The sequence below is a fragment of the Schistocerca piceifrons genome, chromosome 3 (assembly GCF_021461385.2).
Source record: "Schistocerca piceifrons isolate TAMUIC-IGC-003096 chromosome 3, iqSchPice1.1, whole genome shotgun sequence".
Classification (NCBI taxonomy): Eukaryota; Metazoa; Arthropoda; class Insecta; order Orthoptera; family Acrididae; genus Schistocerca; species Schistocerca piceifrons.
In genome coordinates this window covers 334,281,254-334,308,123 of record NC_060140.1, presented here as the reverse complement: position 1 = coordinate 334,308,123, position 26,870 = coordinate 334,281,254, and the positions used below count along the sequence as shown (strand labels likewise).

The window sequence follows — 26,870 nt, the reverse complement described above, 5'->3', positions numbered from 1 at the left end:
GAATGAGAAGCAGCACTAAAATGTGATACAATGCCAAGTACTCTCCACCGTGCACTTCACAGTGGTTTGCATAGTACATATGTAGATGCAGATTCCATAAACAGCAACATTTTTATTTTGATACTTAGTAGATTCCCCATTTTTCTTGCTTTCTTCTAATAGGAGATTGTTGAAACATATGCACTAGAATACAGAACCACAGACTGAACAATACATATGGAGACTATTAGTACTTTTCTGTAGTTAAACTACATTGCTCAAGAAAATAACTGCATAAGGCAAATAGGACTGAATGTAAGACAGTATTATTGTCTTCAAGTCAACATACTGAGAGAGGTACCTAAATGTAAAACCTGCTGACTTGAGTTTCTTGATTGGTATGGTTATCAGAATACAATTAGACTTTGAGCTGGAAATTCCTGATAATAATAAAATTATATATTAAACCGTTGAAACTTTTCCAGTATGTAGATAGCCACTAGAGGGTGGGACTGCTTATCATTTGGAGCTCCATTAGGCAGGTGAAGGAGCCCCTCAGGGAAATAGCAGGTAGGTTGTGATAAAAGGGCAGTATCCATTCTGCTTGCATACGGTGGGGATGGAGGAAGGAGGATGTAATGTCACATTGAAGATATGGAGAGACACTTCCAACAGTGACTGAGTGTAGCTGGTGCACCAGGCTGCAAATCAAGGCTCATGTTGGCATAAATGATGCCTTTTTTCTGGGCTCAGAGACCATCCTTAGTTCCTACAGGTGTCCGACTGAAGCTTTGGTGAAGACAACCAGCCTCTTAACGTTTTGCAGCATCGATCCTAGAACTGATCATGGTCCTAGGGTTTGGAACCAAGTTATACCAGATGCCCAAAGAATTCACTGACTATCTTGATGTGGATTTCTTGACCTCTACTACAGGGCAGAGAATTGTACAACTCACATGAATATATCAGGCATTCAGTACATGCAGGAGGTGGCTACTAGGATAGCGGAGGATATGTGGCATGCACATCTTGGCTTTTTAGGATAGAGAAATCCCTCCACAGGCCTGATAAGATGCGCTTGAGTTTCAGTCATGGAAGAAAACTGTCCCCATTAAAGAGAGTAGCATTCACTGTGGCAGATCAGAAAAAGAAAATGTTAATACAGTATCAGTTAACTGCTGGAATGTCTATAAAAAGATTCCAGAACTTGTCTCGCTCATAAATGATAGCAATGCCCACAGGGCCATAAAAATTGTGATAATACTAGGTGTGCCAGGAAAGCCTGGTGAATGGTCTCAGAAAAATAAAGGAAACATGAGTTAAAAAAAAAAAAAACCACCTTTACTATCATAACAGCAATCACTATTAGCTGCAATTCACTTCTGAGCTTGATTGCAAAGCTGTCAGAAACGGTCAGCAAGCACTTCTTGTAGAATCGCTCAAAGCACTCTAATCACGCACAATGTTTGCAAAGCGTATGCCTTTCAAGGTTAATTTAAGGTGGGGAAACAAAAAGAAGTAAAAGAAATTGTTCCTCTTCTAGCAGCAGTAGGTTGCTGGAGGAGAAAAGCATACCTAGTGATTAGAAAAAAAACACTATTCCCATTTTCATGAATAGCCACCTAACAAATGCACAAAACTATAGGGCTATATCTCAGTCTGTTGTAGAATTTGGACAGTGTTTTATGCTCACATACAGTATTACGACATTTCTGGAGATCAATTATCTCTTCTGTGTGAATCAACATGGGTTCCAAAAACAATGATAATGTGAGATCCAGCTTGCTCCATTTGTTCACAATACCCAGAAAGCAACAGATACTAGCATCCCAGTTGATACTGTCATGTTTGACTTCTGGAAAGTTTCTGCACTGTTGCCTAATGAACAAAATATGAGTATATGCAATACCAGACAAGGTGTGATGATTGGACTGAAGAGTTTCTAGCAAACAAAGCACAGCGTGTCATTCTAAACACAGAGATGTAAAAGTACTTTGGGCATGGCCCATGAGAGTGTTATAGAACCATTATATTTTTTTTAAGGTCTTAAGTCCCATGACACTTTTCATGGATGATGACGTTATGCACAGAAGTAGCAATGTTAGAAAACTGTACAAAATTCAGGAAGTCCTACAGTAGATCAACTCTGTGTAGGGACTGTCAGTTGATCTTCAACACAGACAAATGTAACATACTGTGAACACACAGACAGAAGGACCATTATTGTATTTCATAACTACTTATTATCGAGTAGAGGATGAAAACAGCAACAGAGTAGTGTGCAGTAAAGACCAGTGGCCTTTTTTGAAACAACTGTTTTTCTCCTGTATGTAAGTAATTCCCATAATCATGCATGTGCATATTCATGACTGGTTGTTAATATACATAACAGAAGTAGCATGCAGTTGCCGTTTCCGGTTGTTAATATATAACTAAATGGTTCCACATCTCTGAAAGTTATTCTTCATGTTTAACTTTCTTCATATTTAAATTTATCAAACATAGAGTGCAAATGAATGAAAAAGAAAATGTATCACTTGGCTCTGTTTCTGTGTGCATTCACTCCCATTTTTTTTTTTTTTTTTTAGTAAACCATGACCCAACATGCTTAAGAAATACATTTAAGAAGATAAACATTTTATATTTACACAGTTTTTAAATTGGCAGCATTATTAGTCTGTGTTCTTTGAGATCTACTAATGTGGCAAGGCTTTCAAAGATGTAGTCAGTAACATTCAATAAACCTACAAGGTTTGGACTAACCTTACAGTTTCGTACACATATTCATTCCTCCTTTCCTATTACTACCTGTACAGTAGTATAACATTAGAATGAATCTTTCACTTCTGAAACAGAGTGTGCAATATTTTGAAAAGTCTTAACCAATGACAGGTGTGTGACATATCAAAACTTGAACCTGGTATCTTCATTATACTTTTTTTACCTCTATCAAAATGTATCTGACTGTATCAAAATGTGATATTCTGATATGCAGTCGCATCCCCTAAATTTCTGCTCCCCTTTATTTTACTCTATTAATACCTACAGCTTAATAATTTGTTTGAGAGGTTTCTCATGCTTCAACAGGTGAGGAATATACTGTATGAGTGTTCTTTCACATCACAGTTATTGCAGCAGCTGTAATGTTTTGTTAATTCTTTTAAAAATATATTCACTCTTCTGTTCTGTTGTTCAGGAATTTATTCCCTCTGGAAACACTGGAAATCAGTAGGATACAATGTTTTCTGTTTTTTAGCAGGAGCAAATCATGCTATATATTATAATATGATTGATTAACTGGCAATGCATCAGTTACTACTCCTGTACTTGAACATGCCTCTGTTAAGTAACTCTCCAAGTTTCACAATAACATGTTACCCGACAGCTTCATCTTCCATGTGCTCTAACAAGGGAACCTCCCCATCGCACCCCCCTCAGATTTAGTTATAAGTTGACACAGTGGATAGGCCTTGAAAAACTGAACACAGATCAATCGAAAAAACAGGAAGAAGTTGTGTGGAACTATCCCTCAGGTGAAAAGTTAATTTTCGCAAAGTTATGATCTGTCCGTTCGTTCGTTCATTGACGCCTCTGTTCACTGTAATAAGTTTAGTGTCTGTGTTTTGCGACCGCGCCGCAAAACCGTGCGATTAGTAGACGAAATGACGTGCCCTTTTTTTTTTTGTAGTCTCATTTTGTTCGTTTTCGTTCGTTGTATCTGCTCGGTGCGGACATCGCAAGACACCCGTTTCAGTTCGTAGTTGATCCATTATCTCAGTTTTTTTTATTACAGAGGGCAACTAACCCTCTGACCGAACACGCTGAGATACCGTGCCGGCGTCTCTCCAATGGGCACCGAAAACATTTGATCACAAGGTCATAGGTCAACCGATTCCTCCACAGGAAAACATATCTGATATATTCTATACGACACTGGTGACGGCATGTGCGTCACATGACAGGAATATGTTGTCGACCCACCTAACTTGTAGACTTGGCGAATGGGTAAAAAGATTCTTCTACCTTGCCCGATTTAGGTTTTCTTGTGGATGTGACAATTGTCTGAAAATAAAAAAAACTGAACTTTTCACTTGAGGGGAGGATTGAACCAAGGACCTCTCATTCCGCAGCTGCTCACGCTAACCACGGGACCACGGTGCTCCTGGTTTTATTTAACCCTTGATGTCGCATATCTTGCACATGGACTACTCAGTTTGTACATTTTGCTTATTTTTTTCACAGTTCCACACAACTTCTACCTGTTTTCTCGAATGATCTGTGTTCAGTTTTTCCAGGCCTATCCACTGTGCCAACTTATAACCAAATCTGAGGGGGGTGCGATAGGGAGGTTCCCTTGTAAGTATACATGATAATTACATTAGTGTGAGCCATGGTCTCAGTTATATGATCAATTTCATCCCAAAATCACATAACTGTAGTTGTGATCCAAACTGTTACCTGCACACCCATCTAAGTAAGTTGTTGTTGTTGTTATTGTTGTTGTTGTTGTGGTGGTCTTCAGTCCCGAGACTGGTTTGATGCAGCTCTCCATGCTACTCTATCCTGTGCGAGCTTCTTCATCTCCCAGTACCTACTGCAACCTACATCCTTCTGAATCTGCTTAGCGTATTCATCTCTTGGTCTCCCCCTACGATTTTTACCCTCCACGCTGCCCTCCAATACTAAATTGGTGATCCCTTGATGCCTCAGAACATGTCCTACCAACCGATCCCTTCTTCTGGTCAAGTTGTGCCACAAACTTCTCTTCTCCCCAATCCTATTCAACACTTCCTCATTAGTTATGTGATCTACCCATCTAATCTTCAGCATTCTTCTGTAGCACCACATTTCGAAAGCTTCTATTCTCTTCCTGTCCAAACTATTAACCGTCCGTGTTTCACTTCCATACATGGCTACACTCCATACAAATACTTTCAGAAATGACTTCCCGACACTTAAATCTATACTTGATGTTAACAAATTTCTCTTCTTCACAAACGCTCTCCTTGCCATTGCCAGTCTACATTTTATATCCTCTCTACTTCGACCATCATCAGTTATTTTGCTCCCCAAGTAGCAAAACTCCTTTACTACTTCAAGTGTCTCATTTCCTAATCTAATACCCTCAACATCACCCGACTTAATTAGACTACATTCCATTATCCTCGTTTTGCTTTTGTTGATGTTCATCTTATATCCTCCCTTCAAGACACCATCCATTCCGTTCAACTGCTCTTCCAAGTCCTTTGCTGTCTCTGACAGAATTACAATGTCATCAGCGAACCTCAAAGTTTTTATTTCTTCTCCATGGATTTTAATACCTACTCCAAATTTTTCTTTTGTTTCCTTTACTGCTTGCTCAATATACAGATTGAATAACATCGGGGAGAGGCTACAACCCTGTCTTACTCCCTTCCCAACCACTGCTTCCCTTTCATGTCCCTCGACTCTTATAACTGCGATCTGGTTTCTGTACAAATTGTAAATAGCCTTTCGCTCCCTGTATTTTACCCCTGCCACCTTTAGAATTTGAAAGAGAGTATTCCAGACAACATTGTCAAAAGCTTTCTCTAAGTCTACGAATGCTAGAAACGTAGGTGTGCCTTTCCTTAATCTTTCTTCTAAGATAAGTCGTAAGGTCAGTATTGCCTCACGTGTTCCAGTATTTCTACGGAAGCCCAACTGGTCTTCCCCGAGGTCGGCTTCTACTAGTTTTTCCATTCGTCTGTAAAGAATTCGTGTTAGTATTTTGCAGCTGTGGCTTATTAAACTGATAGTTCGGTAATTTTCACATCTGTCAACACCTGCTTTCTTTGGGATTGGAATTATTATATTCTTCTTGAAGTCTGAGGGTATTTCGCCTGTTTCATACATCTTGCTCACCAGATGGTAGAGTTTTGTCAGGACTGGCTCTCCCAAGGCCATCACTAGTTCCAATGGAATGTTGTCTACTCCGGGGGCCTTGTTTCGACTCAGGTCTTTCAGTGCTCTGTCAAACTCTTCACGCAGTATCGTATCTCCCATTTCATCTTCATCTACATCCTCTTCCATGTCCTCAAGTACATCGCCCTTGTATAGACCCTCTATATACTCCTTCCACCTTTCTGCTTTCCCTTCTTTGCTTAGAACTGGGTTTCCATCTGAGCTCTTGATGTTCATACAAGTGTTTCTCTTATCTCCAAAGGTCTCTTTAATTTTCCTGTAGGCAGCATCTATCTTACCCCTAGTGAGATAAGCCTCTACATCCTTACATTTGTCCTCTAGCCATCCCTGCTTAGCCATTTTGCACTTCCTGTCGATATCATTTTTGAGATGTTTGTATTCCTTTTTGCCTGCATCATTTACTGCATTTTTATATTTTCTCCTTTCATCAATTAAATTCAATATTTCTTCTGTTACCCAAGGATTTCTACTAGCCCTCGTCTTTTTACCTACTTGATCCTCTGCTGCCTTCACTACTTCATCCCTCAAAGCTACCCATTCTTCTTCTACTGTATTTCTTTCCCCCATTTCTGTCACTTGTTCTCTTATGCTCTCCCTGAGACTCTGTACAACCTCTGGTTCTTTCAGTTTATCCAGGTCCCATCTCCTTAAATTCCCACCTTTTTGCAGTTTCTTCAGTTTTAATCTACAGGTCATAACCAATAGATTGTGATCAGAGTCCACATCTGCCCCTGGAAATGTCTTACAATTTAAAACCTGGTTCCTAAATCTCTGTCTTACCATTATATAATCTATCTGATACCTTTTAGTATCTCCAGGGTTCTTCCATGTATACAACCTTCTATCATGATTCTTAAACCAAGTGTTAGCTATGATTAAGTTATGCTCTGTGCAAAATTCTACCAGGTGGCTTCCTCTTTCATTTCTTATCCCCAATCCATATTCACCTACTACGTTTCCTTCTCTCCCTTTTCCTACACTCGAATTCCAGTCACCCATGACTATTAAATTTTCGTCTCCCTTCACTATCTGAATAATTTCTTTTATTTCATCATACATTTCTTCAATTTCTTAGTCATCTGCAGAGCTAGTTGGCATATAAACTTGTACTACTGTAGTAGGTGTGGGCTTCGTATCTATCTTGGCCACAATAATGCGTTCACTATGCTGTTTGTAGTAGCTTACCCGCATTGCTATTTTCCTATTCATTATTAAACCTACTCCTGCATTACCCCTACTTGACTTTGTGTTTATAACCCTGTAGTCACCTGACCAGAAGTCTTGTTCCTCCTGCCACCGAACTTCACTAATTCCCACTATATCTAACTTTAACCTATCCATTTCCCTTTTTAAATTTTCTAACCTACCTGCCCGATTAAGGGATCTGACATTCCACGCTCCGATCCATAGAACGCCAGTTTTCTTTCTCCTGATAACGACGTCCTCTTGAGTAGTCCCCGCCCGGAGATCCGAATGGGGGACTATTTTACCTCCGGAATATTTTACCCAAGAGGACGCCATCATCATTTAATCATACAGTAAAGCTGCATGCCCTCGGGAAAAATTATGGCCGTAGTTTCCCCTTGCTTTCAGCCGTTCGCAGTACCAGCACAGCAAGGCCGTTTTGGTTATTGTTACAAGGCCATATCAGTCAATCATCCAGACTGTTGCCCTTGCAACTACTGAAATGGCTGCTGCCCCTCTTCAGGAACCACACGTTTGTCTGGCCTCTCAACAGATACCCTTCCGTTGTGGTTGTACCTACGGTACGGCTATCTGTATCGCTGAGGCACGCAAGCCTCCCCACCAACGGCAAGGTCCATGGTTCATGGGGGGGGGGGTCTAAGTAAGTAATGAATGATATTTCTTTTTATTGTCCCTCAAGAGACAAAAATTACATGTAATAGTGATGAGGTCTGGCCTTTGCTTAAATATATTAATTACCTGGAGATCACCCAAAGAATTTTGTTCCAGTTCTAATGTTTGCCCAGTGTTGATGCTATTGGAGGCATCTGGACTGGCATTGTTAGATTATAACTGTCTCCTGGATCTTTTTCACTTATTTGGAAAGCTTGACAGTACTCCAAGGTTTCTAATATAAGTAAAGTAATCCTGTTGCAAACTGCAGCTCACATTTCTTTTTAACCCTTCCTGTGTGAATTGTGAATAATTTTTAACTAACTATTCTTTCCTCCGTATTTGTCACTTTTACTGCATTTCTAAAACTGACTAGGAAAAAAAGTTTATATAGGTTGCGAAAAATTCTATATGAAAATTATGCTGGCATCTGTACCCTGTGGATCTGTGACAGGTTCCACACTTGTCAATTTTGGAACTAAAATTTTGTGTGACAGCTGAAAATATTTTATCACTGAAAGTTTATTAATATAGAATTTCTAAATATGGTTAATTTTCTAAAACTGTAAAAGAGTGACAATATTATAACATAGTTTTAATTTGTGCTTTAAAGACCAGGTACACAGAGTAACCAAAATTATTTATGGAATAACTTATAAATATTTTCTAATGGAACACAATATCTTATTAGAGAATAGTGTTTGTCTCAACTTCTTGTGAACACATAAATAGTGTTAACTTAACCTATCTAATTATCAGTCATTTAGTATGAGACACAAATACTTAACTAGTACTTCTCAAAACTGTGTTGGATATTAGTTAACAGAGCATGACAGCTTCAGTTACAGAATCTGTTGGAAAAGATTAAAGTTTCCAACATATTTTAGTTAATCAATTAATTAATCCATCCATCAATCCAGTTCTATTGATCCCTTCAAGGAAGAGAACCTTCTTGGATGCGTAATGAGTCAAGAGTACGCACTAATCAGTGTCATGTATTCAATGGATGCAAGGTAAGTACCACTTACCAAGCATAAACTGAAAACAATATGAAACTAATGGCTAATAAAAGCATTAAAGTTTAAAACCATTCCTTTAAGGGGATGACAAATGCAATATTATACAATAGTTTGGGATTAGCACTGCTGATTTTTTATAATTCTATGCAAACTTCTTAAATTTGTGCTCACTACACACTATGATTCAAGCAAGAACCGATCTTCGCTAATGGGTCATAGAAATGTCAGCTGGAGTTCCAGGAAATGTAGCTACACTCTAGCCCCAGCCAACAGATCATGTAGCGAGGCAGCTGTAGGCCTTAGTGTCAGGTTGAAGAACTAAAACTTTTAATTTCATTTGTGGAAAAGATACTTGTGCTCAAGGAAAATGAGTAATTACATAAGTGGTACATAATTTTACATTATCTCCATGTCATAACAGTCGTAACAGTTTATAATAACCAATGTCAGTATGAACGTGGGACTCTGCTACACAACTTTGATGCCCCAGTTTCCAAGAAAAGAAGAACGTAATACAACTGTGTAAACCTACAACTAAATTGTGCATTATAACTAGCAATCTGCCACAATATATTTCAATAAGCAACTTTACAACAGCAATGAGTAGTTATCAGGATGCGCAAAAGCTAAACAAATACAATTATTTTGAACTCTTACATCTTCTAAGTGATTCTGATGAAAAGCTGAATCATTATTTATAACATTCTTCTGTATTTACAGGAGTGTCAAATCTAATACAGAATGATTTGACTGCTTCTGTATAAAGAAACTCATGAATAAAATAACGAAGGAGAACAGTGAATCAAATTTTGTCTCGCTTATTTCGGATGAAACAACTGACGTGTGTCATTTGTTACAGGTTTGTTTCATCAGTACTTCACTATGTCACAGCTGTCGGTCAAGGCTTTTAAAATTCATGAACATGCTCAGAGTTATCAAGGAGCTGATCATAATGCTGGTCATTTGAATGGATTGCAGTCAAGATGCTCTTACTACTATTTTTCCAAAGCATCCAACAGAACCTGAGTTATAGATGATGAAGTAAAAATGACTGCACCATATGTCTTCTGTATGATCAACATTTTGACCCGTCTGCTGGGATCTTCTTCAGGATTTGTTGTGTGTATTGGTGGGCCATTTTCACCACAAAAAAGGGATTTTTCCTGCACTTAAGCTGAAGAAGAATTAGTGGTTAAATTATCCCTGGTGCTATTGGTGGGCCATCATCATTAGAAAACATCAAAATTGACAGAGCAAGAAAGAGGGAATGTTTATCAAAACTATTATTTCCAATAATGATAGAACCTGAAGTAATGAATTAAAATTTCTGCCACAGACAGGGCATGAACCCAGGTCTGCTTACCAGGCAAGTGTGCCAGCCATTACACCACTGCGGTATTGTATCTACCACAGCTGCACAGACTACCTAAGTCCAATGCCCACCGTAACACAGACTTCAATTCAGACCTTCACCCCCTTTTCCTCTTCTCACATCGTCACTACTGCTAAGGTCCTCAAACACTTGGAATAGCACTCAGCTTTGTACATAATGGGGAAATCCTGCATGTTCAGCAGATCAATGAATCACCTATGCCTGGGGTACAGACAGAATTTTCTCATTACATACAAAGCTGGGGTGCTATTCCAGTGTCAGAGAGCCTCGACAATAGCGGCGATGTGAGAAGGAGAAAATGTGCTCTGTCTGAACTGCAGTTTGTGTTAGGAGGGGCACTGGACTTAAGACAGTCCCTGCTGCTGTGGTAGCCATAACGTTACAGTGGTGTAGTGGCTAGTACATCTGCATAGTAAGAAGGAGACCTGGGTTTAAGTCCTGGCCTTGGCATAAGTTTTCATTCATTACTTCAGCTTCTATCCTTATCGAAGTTAAAGTTGAGACTCTTACATCTCTGGAAAAATGTTATTCTATCAGTTCAAAAATATTATTATCCACAGAGGTGGCTTCCTGGATGTTGTTTCTATTACTCATGCAGAACATCTACATATTCACTTTTTTGTTGGGGAGAAGCCATGAAGTCCAAAGCTTATAGCTGTCCTCTCTATTGAAGTTACATTTGTTCTTGAAATCTCAATCACTTCTCAGACTTCTGTTCCATAAATTATCCGTCAGTTGGCACATGTATGTTGTTGAAATCGATGTCACTGTCACAGTTCTCCTGATGTTCTGCTACCATAGATTTCACGATCTGTTTTGGCAATGTGTGGCATTCATGTTCCTTATTATTTCCTCTAACAGTCCTTCCAGTTCCACCTACATACACTTTTCCATAGCCACATATGATTTCATAGGCTCCCACAGTGTGGGGGAAATCAGGAGTGTCTTTTTTGCATCAGCAGAAGTCCTTCAGTTTCTTTTAGCTGAAAAAAAGGGTCCCGTATACCATTTTTCTGTAGAATTTTGCTAATGCAATCATTAAGCCCAGAAACAAATGGTAATTTACCAGAGAGAGAAGGCGGTTCCTCATCCTTCCTATTGGCACAGTTAGTATTTCATTCAAAAGACCCATCTAAGGACAAACTATCATAGACAGGACCCATCTAAGGACAAACTATCATAGACAGATTAGATTAAATTAGATTAATACTAGTTCCATGGATCATGAATACGATATTTCGTAATGGTGTGGAACGAGTCGAATTTTCCAATACATGACATAATTAGGTTAATTTAACAACATACTTAAGTTAATATAACAGCTTTATTTTTTTGTGTTTTTTGTTTTTCTTTATTTTCTATTTTTATTTTTTTTATTTTTTTAATATTTTTGTTTTGTTTTTTTTTTTCTTTTTTTTCTTAATTTATATCTAAAACTTCCTCTATGGAGTAGAAGGACTTGTCATTCAGAAATTCTTTTAATTTCTTCTTAAATACTTGTTGGTTATCTGTCAGACTTTTGATACTATTTGGTAAGTGACCAAAGACTTTAGCGCCAGTATAATTCACCCCTTTCTGTGCCAAAGTTAGATTTAATCTTGAATAGTGAAGATCGTCCTTTCTCCTAGTATTGTAGTTATGCACACTGCTATTACTTTTGAATTGGGTTTGGTTGTTAATAATAAATTTCATAAGAGAGTATATATACTGAGAAGCTACTGTGAATATCCCTAGATCCTTAAATAAATGTCTGCAGGATGATCGATTACACGCTTTTGTGCAATAAATACTTTATTCCTCAGTGATGAATTCCCCCAAAATATGATGCCATATGAAAGCAATGAGTGAAAATAGGCGTAGTAAGCTAATTTACTAAGATGTTTATCACCAAAATTTGCAATGACCCTTATTGCATAAGTAGCTGAACTCAAACGTTTCAGCAGATCATCAATGTGTTTCTTCCAATTTAATCTCTCATCAATGGACATACCTAAAAATTTGGACTATTCTACCTTAGCTATATGCTTCTGATTAAGGTCTATATTTATTAATGGCGTCATACCATTCACTGTACGGAACTGTATGTACTGTGTCTTATCAAAATTCAGTGAGAGTCCGTTTACAAGGAACCACTTAGTAATTTTCTGAAAGACAGTATTGACAATTTCATCAGTTAATTCTTGTTTCTCAGGTGTGATTACTATACTTGTATCATCAGCAAAGAGAACTAACTTTGCCTCTTCATGAATATAGAATGGCAAGTCATTAATATATAATAAGAACAACAAAGGACCCAAGACTGACCCTTGTGGAACCCCATTCTTGATAGTTCCCCAGTTTGAGGAATGTGCTGATTTTTGTATGTTACGAGAACTACTTTCTGCACTCTTCCAGTTAGGTATGAATTAAACCATTTGTGCACTGTCCCACTCATGCCACAATACTTGAGCTTGTCTAGCAGAATTTCATGATTTACACAATCAAAAGCCTTTGAGAGATCACAAAAAATCCCAATGGGTGGTGTTCGGTTATTCAGATCATTCAAAATTTGACTGGTGAAAGCATATATGGCATTTTCTGTTGAAAAACCTTTCTGGAAACCAAACTGACATTTTGTTAGTACTTCATTTTTACAGATATGTGAAGCTACTCTTGAATACATTACTTTCTCAAAAATTTTGGATAAAGCTGTTAGAAGGGAGATTGGATGGTAATTGTTGACATCAGATCTAGCCCCCTTTTTATGCAAAGGTATAACAATAGCATATTTCAGTCTATCAGGGAAAATGCCCTGTTCCAGAGAGCTATTACACAGGTGGCTGAGAATCTTACTTATCTGTTGAGAACAAGCTTTTAGTATTTTGCTGGAAATGCCATCAATTCCATGTGAGTTTTTGCTTTTAAGCAAGTTTATTATTTTCCTAATTTCAGAGGGAGAAATGGGTGAGATTTCAATTGTATCAAATTGCATAGGTATGGCCTCTTCCATTAACAGCCTAGCATCTTCTAATGAACACCTGGATCCTACTATATCCACAACATTTAGAAAATGATTATTAAAAATATTTTCAACTTCTGACTTTTTGTTCGTAAAGCTTTCATTCAATTTGATGGTAATACTGTCTTCCTCTGCTCTTGGTTGACCTGTTTCTCTTTTAATAATATTCCAAATTGTTTTAATTTTATTATCAGAGTTGCTGATTTCAGACATGATACACATACTCATGGATTTTTTAATAACTTTTCTTAATATAACACAGTAGTTTTTATAATTTTTGATAGTTTCTGGGTCACTACTCTTTCTTGCTGTCAGATACATTTCCCTTTTCCGGTTACAAGATATTTTTATACCCTTAGTAAGCCATGGTTTGTTACAAGGTTTCTTACGAGTATATTTAACTATTTTCTTGGGGAAGCAGTTTTCAAATGCATTTACAAAAATGTCATGAAATAAATTATATTTTAAATTGGCATCAGGTTCACGGTACACCTCATCCCAGTCTAACTGCTGTAGGCTTTCCCTGAAATTTGCAATTGTTAAATCGTTGACTGAACGTACTACTTTGGAGGACTGTTTAGTATTGCTGAATGGAGCTATGTCATATATTGTGACTAGCTGTGCACCATGATCAGAAAGACCATTCTCAACAGGCTGAGCTTTTATCTGGTTAAACTTATCTTGGTCTATAAAGAAGTTATCTATCAGTGAGCTGCTATCCTTTACCACCCAAGTAGGAAAATCAATAACAGGTGTCAAATTGAAAGAACCGAGTAATACTTCAAGGTCATTTTTCCTATTACCCTCTTTCAGAGAATCTACATTGAAGTCCCCACAAATAATAATTTGCTTCCCCCTGTCTGACAGATAGCACAACAAGGAGTCCAAATTTTTCAGAAATAGATGAAAATTTCCTGATGGGGACCTATATACAGTTACAATTATAAATGTGCCTTTATTTCATTTAAGCTCACAGGCACTTGCTTCTATATGTTTCTCTACACAAAACTTTTTTGTTTCTATACTTTTTGCACAATGATAACTTTTGACATATATGGCAACTCCTCCTTTCTCCATATTTTCTCTCATTACATGTGCAGAGAGCTTATAACCACTTAAGTTTACCTTATCCATATCAGTAACAATGTGATGCTCAGACAGGCATAGTATATCTATTTCATTCTCAGCTTCTAAATCTTCTAAACAAACCAGAAGCTCATCTACTTTATTCTTTAAACTCCCAATATTTTGATGAAATATACTTACATTATTTTTAATTATACTTTTATGAGAACCTTTCCTTATTCTAACATTTGCAGTACTCTCCTGTCTGAGTTTCTCATTGTGCTTAGGCCTAGTTCCTATACCAGTGGTCACATGGTGTTCAGAGAGGCAGATTATGTCATCTGGGTTGGGTGACTTTAATTCATCAATGCAATTACCTAGGACTGAGATACAACTTGGTGGAGATAAAATTTCTGGTGATTGGTGAAAATTTATAATTGGTAGCTGTGATTGGTGATCCAATGTGCTAGAATTGTGCTGTTTAATTTCTTTCCTAAACTGAAGATTTGTTTCAATCCTGACCTCTCGTAGAACTTGACATCTTTCTGTCTTACCTGTCCTACAAAAGGTGCTGCTCCAACACCTGCAACCACTGGTATTTTACCATTCATGGCAGTGCCTCCCCCCCTTAAATTTCCTGCTATTACCCCAGCCAATTTCCCCTTCCCTTTCCTGTTGAGATGTAGGCTGTGCCTGGTATAGTCCCACCTACTGAGATAATCAACAGGAACCACACCAATATGAGCCCCCGCACCCGACCCAAGCAGCCATTCCAACTCCAAATTAACTCTCCCAACAGAAGAGTTCAAATGAGGCCGGTCATGGCGTCTCAGGACAGATACAAATTCAACATTGGTGTGTCTCGATGCCGACGCAATCTTTACCAGGTCACACTCTATACTGTACCCAGGATCTCTGTCGACGCTGTTCCCTGGCCCTCCCACAATAACCACGGTGTCTTCCCTGGTAAATCCTTTACAGAGTGAACCTAAACCCTCTGTCACCTGATCCAGACTAGCACTTGGTTTGAAAAAATTTGTGACCTGGTATTCTGGTCCTAATTCCTCCTGCAGAAGTTGGCCTACACCTCTGGCATGAGAACTGCCTAACAACAAAACTTTCTTCCTTTTCGATGACTTTCCTATATTCTTTTTCAATTTCCTATTGAAAGTTTGTTGTGTCCTGTCTACACCTACCTCTGCTTGAGGCTCATCAGTTTCTAACTGAAGCAACAGGTCAAACTTATTTATGACATTCACCACAAAACTGTCAGACTTAGTTCTAGGCCTGTTCCTTCTGCTACCTGTTGCCACTTCCCACCTCTCTTTGCCCTTCTCCCTCCTTAACCTGTCCAGATCTTCCCTAGCCTGATCTAGCTCAGCCTGAAGGGCAGCAATTTTCCCCTCCTGTTCCACTATCTTCCTATCTCTGCTGCAAATCCTACATAACCACTGATGAGCCTGATCCACTTTCCCAACACCCACGCCACTGCAGTCCCCCCAGTGAAAAAAACTACTGCATCCATCACACCAAACCCCGGAACTAACAATTCTACGGCAAGTCAGGCACTTCTCACTCATGGCAAAAATAATACTTTAGCTAGAATAAATCAATTAAATTACCGCAAATCAAAAAAGACGTTACAAGAATTAAGCCTATTCACAAATGTATATAAGCAAGTTTCTGATTTAAAATTCCGCTGTTTTTCTGAGATCTGTATTAAAACAACGAAGGTATACGCTATTTATTATATATTTCACTCGATGGAATGAAAAAAAGGACAATTAAACGAGATACTTTAACTTCGATTCTCCAAAAACGTTACGAGAATTAGGCCTATAAACAAATGTATATAGGCAAGTTTCTGATATAAAGTTACGCTGTTTTTCTGAAATCTGTATTAAAACAATGAAGTTATACGCTATTTACGGTAGTTTACTTATTTGTTACCGAGAAACTAGTTAAATTACCGTGAAACAAGAAACAAACACGTTTACAAAATTTAAGCCGAAGCGCGACTTCGCGAAGTTACGATTTTTTCGTGTTTTCTGAAAAAATACGCAAAGAAAAGTCAAACCTTTAACGGCAAGACTAAACGATACACTAATGCACGTATTTAATTTGTTGTCGGCGTTAAACTAAATTATATTCCTGTCTAAATCACTTAACTTTCTGGAAATGGTTTCTGGCGTCACTTACTCGGCGGCCATCTTGGAACACTGTGTGGCCTTCATTGTCCTCTTTAAGAAATCCAACTGTGATTCCAAGCTGTTATTGTGACATACAGAAGGTATGTTAAAATAGAGCGTTGAGCAGTGCTTGCTTGTGGGCTGGGTGACGGTGCGAATGGCATCTAAATACCTGCTCCTGTTACTAGGCTTTCTATATGCTGTGTGTCCTAGAGTGTTGTCAGATTATATAGCAATACATCTAGATAGACAGAGGGGGAGAGAGAGTGAGAGAGAGAGAGAAAGGCAAAGTTGATTTTGGGGTGAATTTCATTTAAGAAATTGTGGAAAAGTGAAGCTCCTCTATGCTGTGTGGCCATATAACAAATGTGTCACCTACATAGCAGAGATTCTGAGCAACAGGCATTAAATAATGCACCATTAAAGCCTTCCTGCCATGTGGATGATACATTTGTTATACGCCCCCCCCCCCCCCTGCCCACACCCCAAGCAACCAGAAACAGTGGTCATGTGTGAATGAGTTGTGCTTGTGTGAATGTGTGTGTGTGTCCCATTGAGTGTCATATCTTATTGTCCATTCAAAAGTCTGAACAAATTGGAGCAATATTTGAGTGAAATTAACACAAGCTTAGTAGCAAACTATATATTAAATCGTGGCTTGTGTTCTGTAAAGTTAAATTAATCTGAAACCTATTTAAATTGCATGTGAAAATGCACTGATGGGAATGGAAAGTGTTACACTGTGAAGCACAAGGCTGATATTTATCAAATTTTGTGGAGATGGTCATCATATGATGAACATAAAATGATTAAACTTTCCTTCCATTTGGAACTCATGTCCACCATCAGCATCTGTAACAGGGTCCCCACAGACACAAATACATTGCACGTGCTGTAGCATGGAAGCAAACATTTTCTGAATGTCATCTTGATGAATTCCTTGTCATACCTGAAACACATGCTGCATCAGTTCATGAAGATTTCTTAATGGAAGCTGATACAAAAGTATCTCTCTCACTGTCACATCACAGGCATTCTCTATGGGTGACAAACCAAGGGATCTGGTAGGTCAGTCAAGAATCCATACATTCCTTTAAGCAGTCTTTGGTGTGAACTGCAGTGTGTCATCTTGCTTTATCTGGTGTAATATGCCATTAGCTACCTCGGCCATGAAGGGTATAACAGTAGGGTTTATCATTCTTTCCACATTCTTGTGAGCACCCAGCCTCCCTTCAACAATTACCAAGTCAGTTCCTTGGTCATAACCAATAGCCATCAAACCAAATTCCAAGATAAACCTTTCAGAATGTAAGGTCATGGTCCAAGAAACCCTTCTGTTCCTGACATTTCATCCAGGACTGCTCTGGACATCCTCAGAGGTGCTTCTACTTCTCCGCTGAGTCTTGCTGACTTGGACGAAATGTCAGGAACAGAAGAGTTTCTTGGACCACAACTTTACATCCCAAAGGTTTTACCAGCAGCTATGTCATCAGGTTGTGAAAGCCTTCATTCTATGATCATAATTCCAAGAGTTGGAGAGGTGTGGGTCTCAAAAACACTGAGGCCTGTGACCTTGCATCCAGTCATTTATTGACACTATCATGTCATGTGACTAAAAAAAAACAGAATGCAACTCAATATCCCAGTTGCCCAGTTGACTCTGGCTGCACCACACTATAGACCGATTTCCCATTTGCAAATGACTGTAGTCTGTGCAGGTCTAGGCATGGACACGGATTGCAGCATTGCCAGTTCAAAGAGATGGTTGCAGTGCACCCATACAGGTGCTTTGCACTATAAGAAAGTGTGGATCCTGCAAATTATGTTGGTCACTTGTTTATATAGAATTCATTGCTTACCACCATCATCAGCCATGACTGTTCACAACAAGTGAAATTCAGTTGTCCATAATATGATGTCAGTGGTAAATGACACACGGCAATTCGAGATCTCAATCCGACTTTGAGTAATGTGTTCCCAATTATTCAAAGGAACACACTGCCTGTAACCTCTGCCCACACTGTAGCTGTTGTCAATTAGCTATTCATCAGAGCAAGTAGAGCAGTCCTTCGACCTTCTCATAGTATACTCCTCCTGGAAAGATTCAGGCCTGCTTTTCTATCCACACTGTTGTCATGAGTCCATCTCATCGCTACTCATTCTGCAGCAGTTGCACTAGTCAATTGTTCGCACTTAAAGTACTGCCAGGTCCTTCACGCCAGTGTTTCATCTCCGCTAGCTCAGTGCCTAATGGTGATAAGCTGCATCTAGGGATGCTATGTTGTGGTCTGAAAAGTTCTAGTAACATTAGACACACCCAGTAGTCAACATGTACTCGCATCAGTCTTCATCTGTAAGACTGGTTTTTTTCTGTACTGAGAATACTACAAATACACTCACTTAAGGATAAAGATGTCCCACAGGCATGGAAACAATGAAGTATCCATTTGGTAGCTTTCTATCAAAATATATCTGTGTAACATTTTCCACTTCCATCAGCATACTGCACTCTTATTTTGGCAAGAACAACCTCAGAGACTAGAAACAGAAAATATTTGGTTACCTGCAATGAGGCAGGCCTTGGCAGCACTCGTCTTGCACCAGGCCTGGGGACCCTTAGGGAAGCGTGCTGTGGCGGCCGGTGCCTCTGCCTGTGGGTAAGCAGAGCCTCTTCTTCATCCTCAGAAGTGCTGTATGCAGCCACTGCCACCCCTGCAGCCGGTCCAGGGTAAGAAACACTACCACTGCCACAAAATTCACGACCATACCTCGGCCCAATAGTTCTAATAATTGTGGCATCTGTCTCTGTCGTACTACGGCTAGATTCTGCAACTGTGTCGTAACCTGCATCAGGACTGGTGTAGCGGGCCGGTCCCGTTCGTTTACAGTTCCTTCTGCGGCAACAAGCTACTGTGGCAGCTGCTGCAATTGCGATCACTGCTAGGGGAACTCCGATCAAAAGAGTTAGACCAACAGTGGACTGCCAGTCAAAGAAGGTTTCACGTAGTTCTTCAGGCATTGGACACACGGTAATGTTACATGTCTGCGTCACGTCAGTCACGGAGGGTGCCAGGAGGTTAATTCCGCGGTCTGATGTCCATCGGTGCAGGTTCCAAAGATTGCAGTCAGACTGCAGCAGCCCACCAAAAAGTCTCAGGTACTGTAATTGCACTAAACCACGCAGGGAACATACACTGAGCACTGGGAATGCATTGTTTGCCAGGTACAGATGAGTGAGATTACTCAGTTCTTCAAAAGATGTAAATGATACGTCTTCTACATCATTATTCTCCAGGTAGAGCTTCTTTAGACCACCCAATCCAGTAAAGAGCCCCGGATTGATCTCTTTTATTTTATTATGATCTAAGTGAAGAACACGTAAATTCATAAGTGGACTGAAGATACCTATCTCAAGACTTTCAAGTCTGTTGTGGGAGAGATATAACACATCTAAACTGGTTTGTTGAACAAATAAGTCAACATTGAGTTCCTGTAGCAGATTACTTGAGAGGTCAAGCACAAGCAACTGGCTCAATGGATTGAGTGCACCACTTTCAATGTTGATAAGCCTGTGAAAGAAAAGAAAAAGCTTCATAAAGTAATCCAGTTCTCACAACACTAATGTCTCAATAACAACTCTTGTATTTTAAAGTCTAAGAAACCAGGTAGTAAATATAGATAGTGTATAATACTCTGCAAGTACTCACCAGACTCCTAAACATGCTGATGAAATAATGACCTTATTTGAGCAATATACAGGGTCTTTCATAAACCAAAGGCAGATTTCAAAATTTTTCATTGCCCAAATATTGTATGATTGGGAACATTTTTAACACTTCATTTGCTAATGCACATTTCAAAGTTACTACTTAGAAGTAAGGATAATTTTTCATCTTCAAACACAAATTTGTGAATTGCAAAAGATATTTGTTGAGGTAGTTTGCATTTGCAAGTGCATGATATTCCCTTTAATAGAATTGTTGGATGGCTATGGGAAGTCCTGGGAGCATGTCCCTCCACCCTCCAAATGACAAGTCTGGGAAAAGAAGTGCACCACACACAGGTTGTGGGCTTGACTATACGGAGCTTATTGTCAGTCACTTCCAGCCACTCATCCTCCCACCGACGCATGACTCGTGAGCTCAACAGCGGGCTGAGTGCGTGCAGGGGGATAGCACACTGAGATACTTGTGGATCGAGACACGCCTCCTTGGCTGCGAGATCTGCCCTTTCATTCCCAGCATGCCGACATGCCCCGGATCCCAGCAGAAAGCCACAATCTTCCCCAGTCGCTGTAGTTGGAGGAGGGCATCCTGGATGGTCTGGACTATTTTATCTGCTGGATACAAACGTTGCAATGAGTGAAGGGCACTGAGTGAATCGGAAAAGACAAGAAATTTAGGACAGGAAGGATGTCTCATCTGCTCCAGTGCCCGCAAGATCGCAGACAATTCTGCATGTTTTTCCCTTTCCTTACGTTTTACTTTCTTATGTAGCATTTTTCTTCTTTTCCTGCCTTCTTTGTGTGTGTGCTTCAGTTTTATTAGGTCTGTCCACATTCGTTCCTTTTAATGTGTCAGGGTGCTGATGACCTCGACGTTGAGCGCCCATAAGCCCCAACACACTGCACTGACAAGTCTGGGGCTATCCCAATAAAATCACTCTTAAGTGATGAATCAGCACAGGAAGAGCAAGATCTTCACTGGTTGCGATCCTGATGTCACCAAACATTAATCTACATGTATGAAGTCATGACAAAGAACTCTTTTGAATACCTGATGCTTGGTCCCCTTGTGAATTAAGAGATCACATTGCCACTCCTGTAACTTGGTATTTCAGAAGCAATTGATCTAAACATGATACAAAATATAGACCCAATTTTACCATGCTTCGCTCAGCACTCCTTAAAAATTCAGAAGTCCACAATCAAAATGACATTTTATAATCAGACCTTTCTTTTGAAATACTATACATCATTGATGAATTTAATTGTATTAAAAGGAATGCATGTTTCAAAAATTTATTACATTCACAACAATATAGATGGAATTTGTGAGTACATCTTCTAAGAGGTACAACTTCCAATACAGCCAGTTGCAAAATTAACATTATTTTTTTTTTTTTAAATGACAGTGCTTTGAGAGGGGAAAAGGTTGTATTGTAAGATTGTTAGGTTTATCAAATTGATAGAGTTATCTCAGCGATCAATCAAGTTTTTTCTGCCAGTACAGAAACCTTTGAAAGAGTTTGAAAGTGTGGTCCCTTGAGTAGAATTATTCTTAATCTGCTGGTTTCCCATGTGAGTGTTGCATTTAGTGAACATGCACTAGTTCAGCAGGAAGAAGCCTCTTATCAGAGTTTGGAGCCATTAGATAGTTGGAGGTTGTGTTTAATGGACGAGGACAACTTGGTGAGGTCTAGTTTAAAGAAAAGACTCCAGTTTGTTTCTGTGGAAATTCAAAGTGAGGAGATTATCAGTGGAAGCTGCTATAAATCAGCTGGGCTCAGTTTAGCTATTGGGGTATATGTTTTTAATTCTAGTGATTGGCTCTGGGAGGTTTGTTACAGTGTATTTATAAAATGGTACAATTTTAATCCTGTTTCGCAGGATGGCTATCCTTATTTATGCTGATTTAATAGTGTGGCACTGCATAGAATTAATTAGAATCTGCCATTAAATGTTTCTGTGTAAATCGGCAGAGAAATATGTTGCATAATAATCCTTGTGTATGACGCAATATTGCTTCTACCCACAGCCATGAGTTGAAATTCATGTAACAACGCTGTAGCTCTGAGGACTACACAGAAGGAACATTTCAAATGTTATTTCAAGAATTATAAACAACCAAACACTCCATGTACAGACAGAAAATACTACTGTGTATCAGATGCCAGCAGAAACAGATGCATACAGCTGACACAGAACCCACCTTATGAAGCACAGGTTCTGAAGAGAATGGTGTTGGAGGAAATGAGACTGTAGCCTGCTTATTTATTAATATTAATATCACCATACTCATATTTCTCTGAAATGCATTTTTATTTGTCCATTGCTCGTACATGTAATGAATCCATCAATGAATCATACTATTCCCTTTAGCATTGGGATTACACCAAACACAGTATAGGTACCTCAGCTGCAATGTTCACCTTACCATTTCTACAAGAAACAATAGGAAATCTGTCACCTGACAATAATGATGTCTGTGGACTATTATTCAACATAATAACAACAATTCCAATGGCTTGGTTCAAAAATTCACAGAAAGAATCAACTAAGGTACTGCTTAGTTGTGCTCACAGTTGCACACTAAACCCTAAATTTGAAGCCCACAATTTCAAATTCAGAGAAAACCATTACACAATATTGTCTCAGTACTTGAAGTAGCCGACCTGTATGGTTTCAGTATCTCACTTGCAACAATATCTAAAAAAAAAAGACTGCTGATTAAGTAAGTTACCTGATGATACTTAAAACATGCAAAAGTGAAAAATGATCAAGATGCAAAGCAATTTAAAAAGACACAATCTCTCTCCTCTTTAATTCACATTTACTCACTCAGTTACAACCAGCCACTCATAAAGTAGAGTAGAAAATAGAGTATTTATTCTAAAATTGCTGAAAGAATCCAATTAGCCGGCCTGAGTGGCCGAGTGGTTCTAGGCGCTACAGTCTGGAACCGCGCGACCGCTACGGTCACAGGTTTGAATCTTGCCTTGGGCATGGATGTATGTGATGTCCTTAGGTTGGTTAGGTTTAAGTAGTTCTAAGTTCTAGGGGACAGATGACCTCAAAAGTTAAGTCCCATTGTGCTCAGAGCCATTTGAACCAACCAATCCAATTACATTAGCAGGGTAAAGGCTGAAGTAAAAACTATGTAAATGCAAGCTAGCTGATGAACAAAAATGGAAAGAGAAAAAGGCAGAGAGAGATTGAGATCAAGAGCCAGCAAGATATTGTATTACACACACTTCACCAGGATCTACCATTACCATGTTGAGGAACAATATCATATATTTTACATGATCATATTTTTAATCGCACTCAACTGTTTGCTGCTAAAATAGATGGCAGATCATGTGCTAAAGTAACTTCTATTGGGCATAAAAGGCAATCTATTTAAATATGGCATGCTAAAACTTGCAAATGATGAACAACTACATTTGGTTGGTTGGATGTTCTGATTGAAATAGGGAAATATACTGCAATATATTGGCCCTATTTCTAGTTTTTGAGAAGAATTTCATGTCACTGGAGGAGCTGCAAGACATTATGCCATAAGCGAGTGGTTAGCTTCTTTGAAGACAGTGAGAGTAAATAAAAAATATCTCTGAACCTCATTATCAAACAAAATGGAGCTACCTTCAATTAAAGCACATGAAGAATTACAACAAGACCTAAGGTAGGCCATGTTGACCCCATGACCCTACTATAAAAAGCACTCCCCATGTTTCTTTTTTAAGGCCTGTAACTCAGTAATGAAACAATGATTTTGAGAAAAGAAGCTCTGCTTTATCATGTAGGATGTAATTTTAGTTTAACAACATGTGTACAACAAAACTGATGAGCCAAAGTCAATTAAATCTTGCAACTATTCCAAAGTCCAAAAAATCTATTTTGTATCATTGTCAATTGTAGAATAGGTCTTTCTCCCAATGTGTGATATGTTAAGTAGCCAACTTCAAAACAATATGTGAAAGAAGGCAATATAGGATGCAAACACAGAACAAACCACAAAAGGGGGCTTTTCTTTCGCATTTTTTGTACCACTGTACATCTGCGAGATCAATAATGTAGACAGAAGAATTACAAACAAAAGAACTCCACACTCCATAATCAAGAGCAAAATGTAGGGAATCTTGGTGCAACTTGTTTCAAAAACAGGGGTGATGACTGTTATAAACACATACATTCTAAAAGCCATATTGCTTGTGAAAAGACTGCACCCAAACACTTATTCAGATTTCCACCAGTATAATACTAGAAATAAAATTAGAAGAGCACCATATGTATATGAAAAACAACAAATGCTTTGTGAAATTATGTAAATAGAAATCAGTAAACATCTTATTGTAATTTTGTTGTAAATTAATACGTATTCGGAAGAATGTGTCTTGTGTATTGTACAGTAACTGTAATCATTACTGTTTCTTTGAACATGTGCAGTATACCATTCGATGTTGAATAAAGCTATTATTATTATTATTATTAATATAAGATTTATACCTATATCCATACTCTGCAAATCACTTAAGTGCATGAGAAAAAGAGAGAGAGAGAGAGAGAGTACTTTCCTATTGTACCACATACTAGCATTTGTTTCCATTCCATTTACAGTTGGGGCAGGGGAAGAGTGTATAAAGGCTTCTGTGCATGCTGTAATTAGTCTAATCCTGTCTTTATGCTCCCTACAAGAGTGATACATAGGAGGCTGAAATATATTTCTAGATTCCTCACTTCACTTAGTATTGCTTCCTGAAATGTTTTTCATTCATGAGGTGACACCTTTATTCAGACACCAGCTACTTTAGGTTTTTCAACATTACAGAGACACTCGCATGGGTTAAACAAACCTGTGATCCTTTGTGTTGCCGTTGTTTGTATATATACAATACCCATTCTTCTTCTTCTTCTTCTTCTTCTCCTCCTCCTCCTCCCCCCCCCCCCCCCCCTCCCCTTGTTCTCACTGAAACACATTTACCTGCTTATACAGTTCATCACAAAGCCTCTTCCAATCTTCTCTTTTCTCCCACAGTCTATCACTCAGTATTTCCCCCCACTGTAATAATCTTCAGCTCACAACATCCTTCACCTAATCTCTCCATCTCATTCTTGGTTTTCCCTTTGTTCTTCTTCCAGATTCTGTCGACTCCAGAGCTCTTTGTGATAGCCTTTCTTTTCTCATTCTTTTAACATGGCCAAATCATTTCATCCTATTTCTCTCCAAAGTTTCTTTTACAGGATTGATCAGAAGTGTGTCATTTCTTATCCTATCCCTTCTCATCTTACCCTAGAATCCTTGTCAGAAGTCCATCTCTGTTGCTTGTATTCTACTCAGATCTTTCTTTGTCCAGGTTCAACATTCTGATCCATAGGTCAGAAATGGCAGATAATACGATTTTTATATCATGATCTTTGCTTTGGCAGGTATTTATACTTGTTAATCATGTCTGGTACACAGTATTAAATTTTTGAACAATTTTCTATCCCATACAAAATTACTTCCTTGACTTTTCCTTTCCTTGTTAGCTTACTTCTGAGATATTTGGAAGCATCTACACCTTCCAAATTTTTTCTATTACAGCTTACACCCTTCATTTTTTTCATTTTCCCTGCTGATTTTCATTACCTTATCAGCTTATTTTACCGCCTGCTTCTTCAATTACCCCTGCCAGGTATTTAGTTGTTCACATCATTTGCTGTTGATCCTCGGTGAACTTTCCTTTTGATGTTCTAAGTGGCTACCATGAAGAGCACTGGCAAGAGCACATTTCCTTGTCAAACCCCTTCATCTGTTCTAAACCATTCTAATGTTTTGCCATTTCTTTATAATTACAATTCAGGCATTTGTTATGCGTGTTTCTGATTCAAAATCACATTCCTTCTGACAGTTCCAGTCAGATCTTGTCATCTCTCTTTCCTTCAAACAGTGCTGTAAGCCTTTTTAATATCTATGAATGCAGCTACTATGTCTTTCCCAAATTCCCATTTCTTTCTTACCACCTTTGTAGCTTTAAACATGGCATCTATATTTGATCTTCCAAGCCAAAATCCTTGTTGTTCTCATAATTGTGCTTCTATCTTGTTCCTGATTTTCTGTAAAATTACATTTTCGTAAATCATCTTGTAATGTCATATTAATGCTACTCCTCTGTAGTTCTCATGGAGAGTTTTGTTACCTTTCTCAAAAACAGGTCCAATAATTGCTTTAGTCTAATCATCAGGAATCACTCTGTTGATTCATATTATCCTCCTTATTCTACATAGACACACAATTCCAGAAGGTCCTGTGGCTTTGATTACTTCCACTGTAATGCCACATACTCCAGGAGCTTTGCATTTTTCAGTTCTTTCTTTCAGCTTTCTCCAGATCCAACATCTACGTATTTCCTCTTGTTAACCCTATTTTGTATAAGGCTCTCACATTTGAGCATTATTCCAGGAGGGGGTGCAGAGTGGATTTGTACACTATCTTATATCAAGACTGGCTGCGTTTTCCCGACAGTCCACATATGAACTGAAAACTGCAACCTGCTTTACTTATGACTGAGCCTATGTGATCTGAGCCGATATAATCATTCAATTTCATATCCCCACAGATATTTAAACCAGATATTTTTATGATTCAACTGATTCCAATTGTGACTCATAGATAATGTAGTAATTAGACTCTACACTTTTGCATAATTTTAGATTTCTGTGCATT

General features: G+C 38.6%; 1 protein-coding gene across 1 annotated transcript in view; it reads right to left on the bottom strand.

Annotated features, from left to right (window-relative positions):
- The window catches only part of LOC124789713 (leucine-rich repeat-containing protein 15-like), a 59,341-nt gene that overhangs the window by 9,160 nt on the left and 23,311 nt on the right, over positions 1–26,870 (bottom strand). The window contains exon 3 of the mRNA XM_047257164.1: positions 19,007–20,012. Coding sequence (XP_047113120.1) covers positions 19,007–20,012 — 1,006 coding nt within the window. The remainder of the gene's footprint in view (positions 1–19,006; positions 20,013–26,870) is intronic.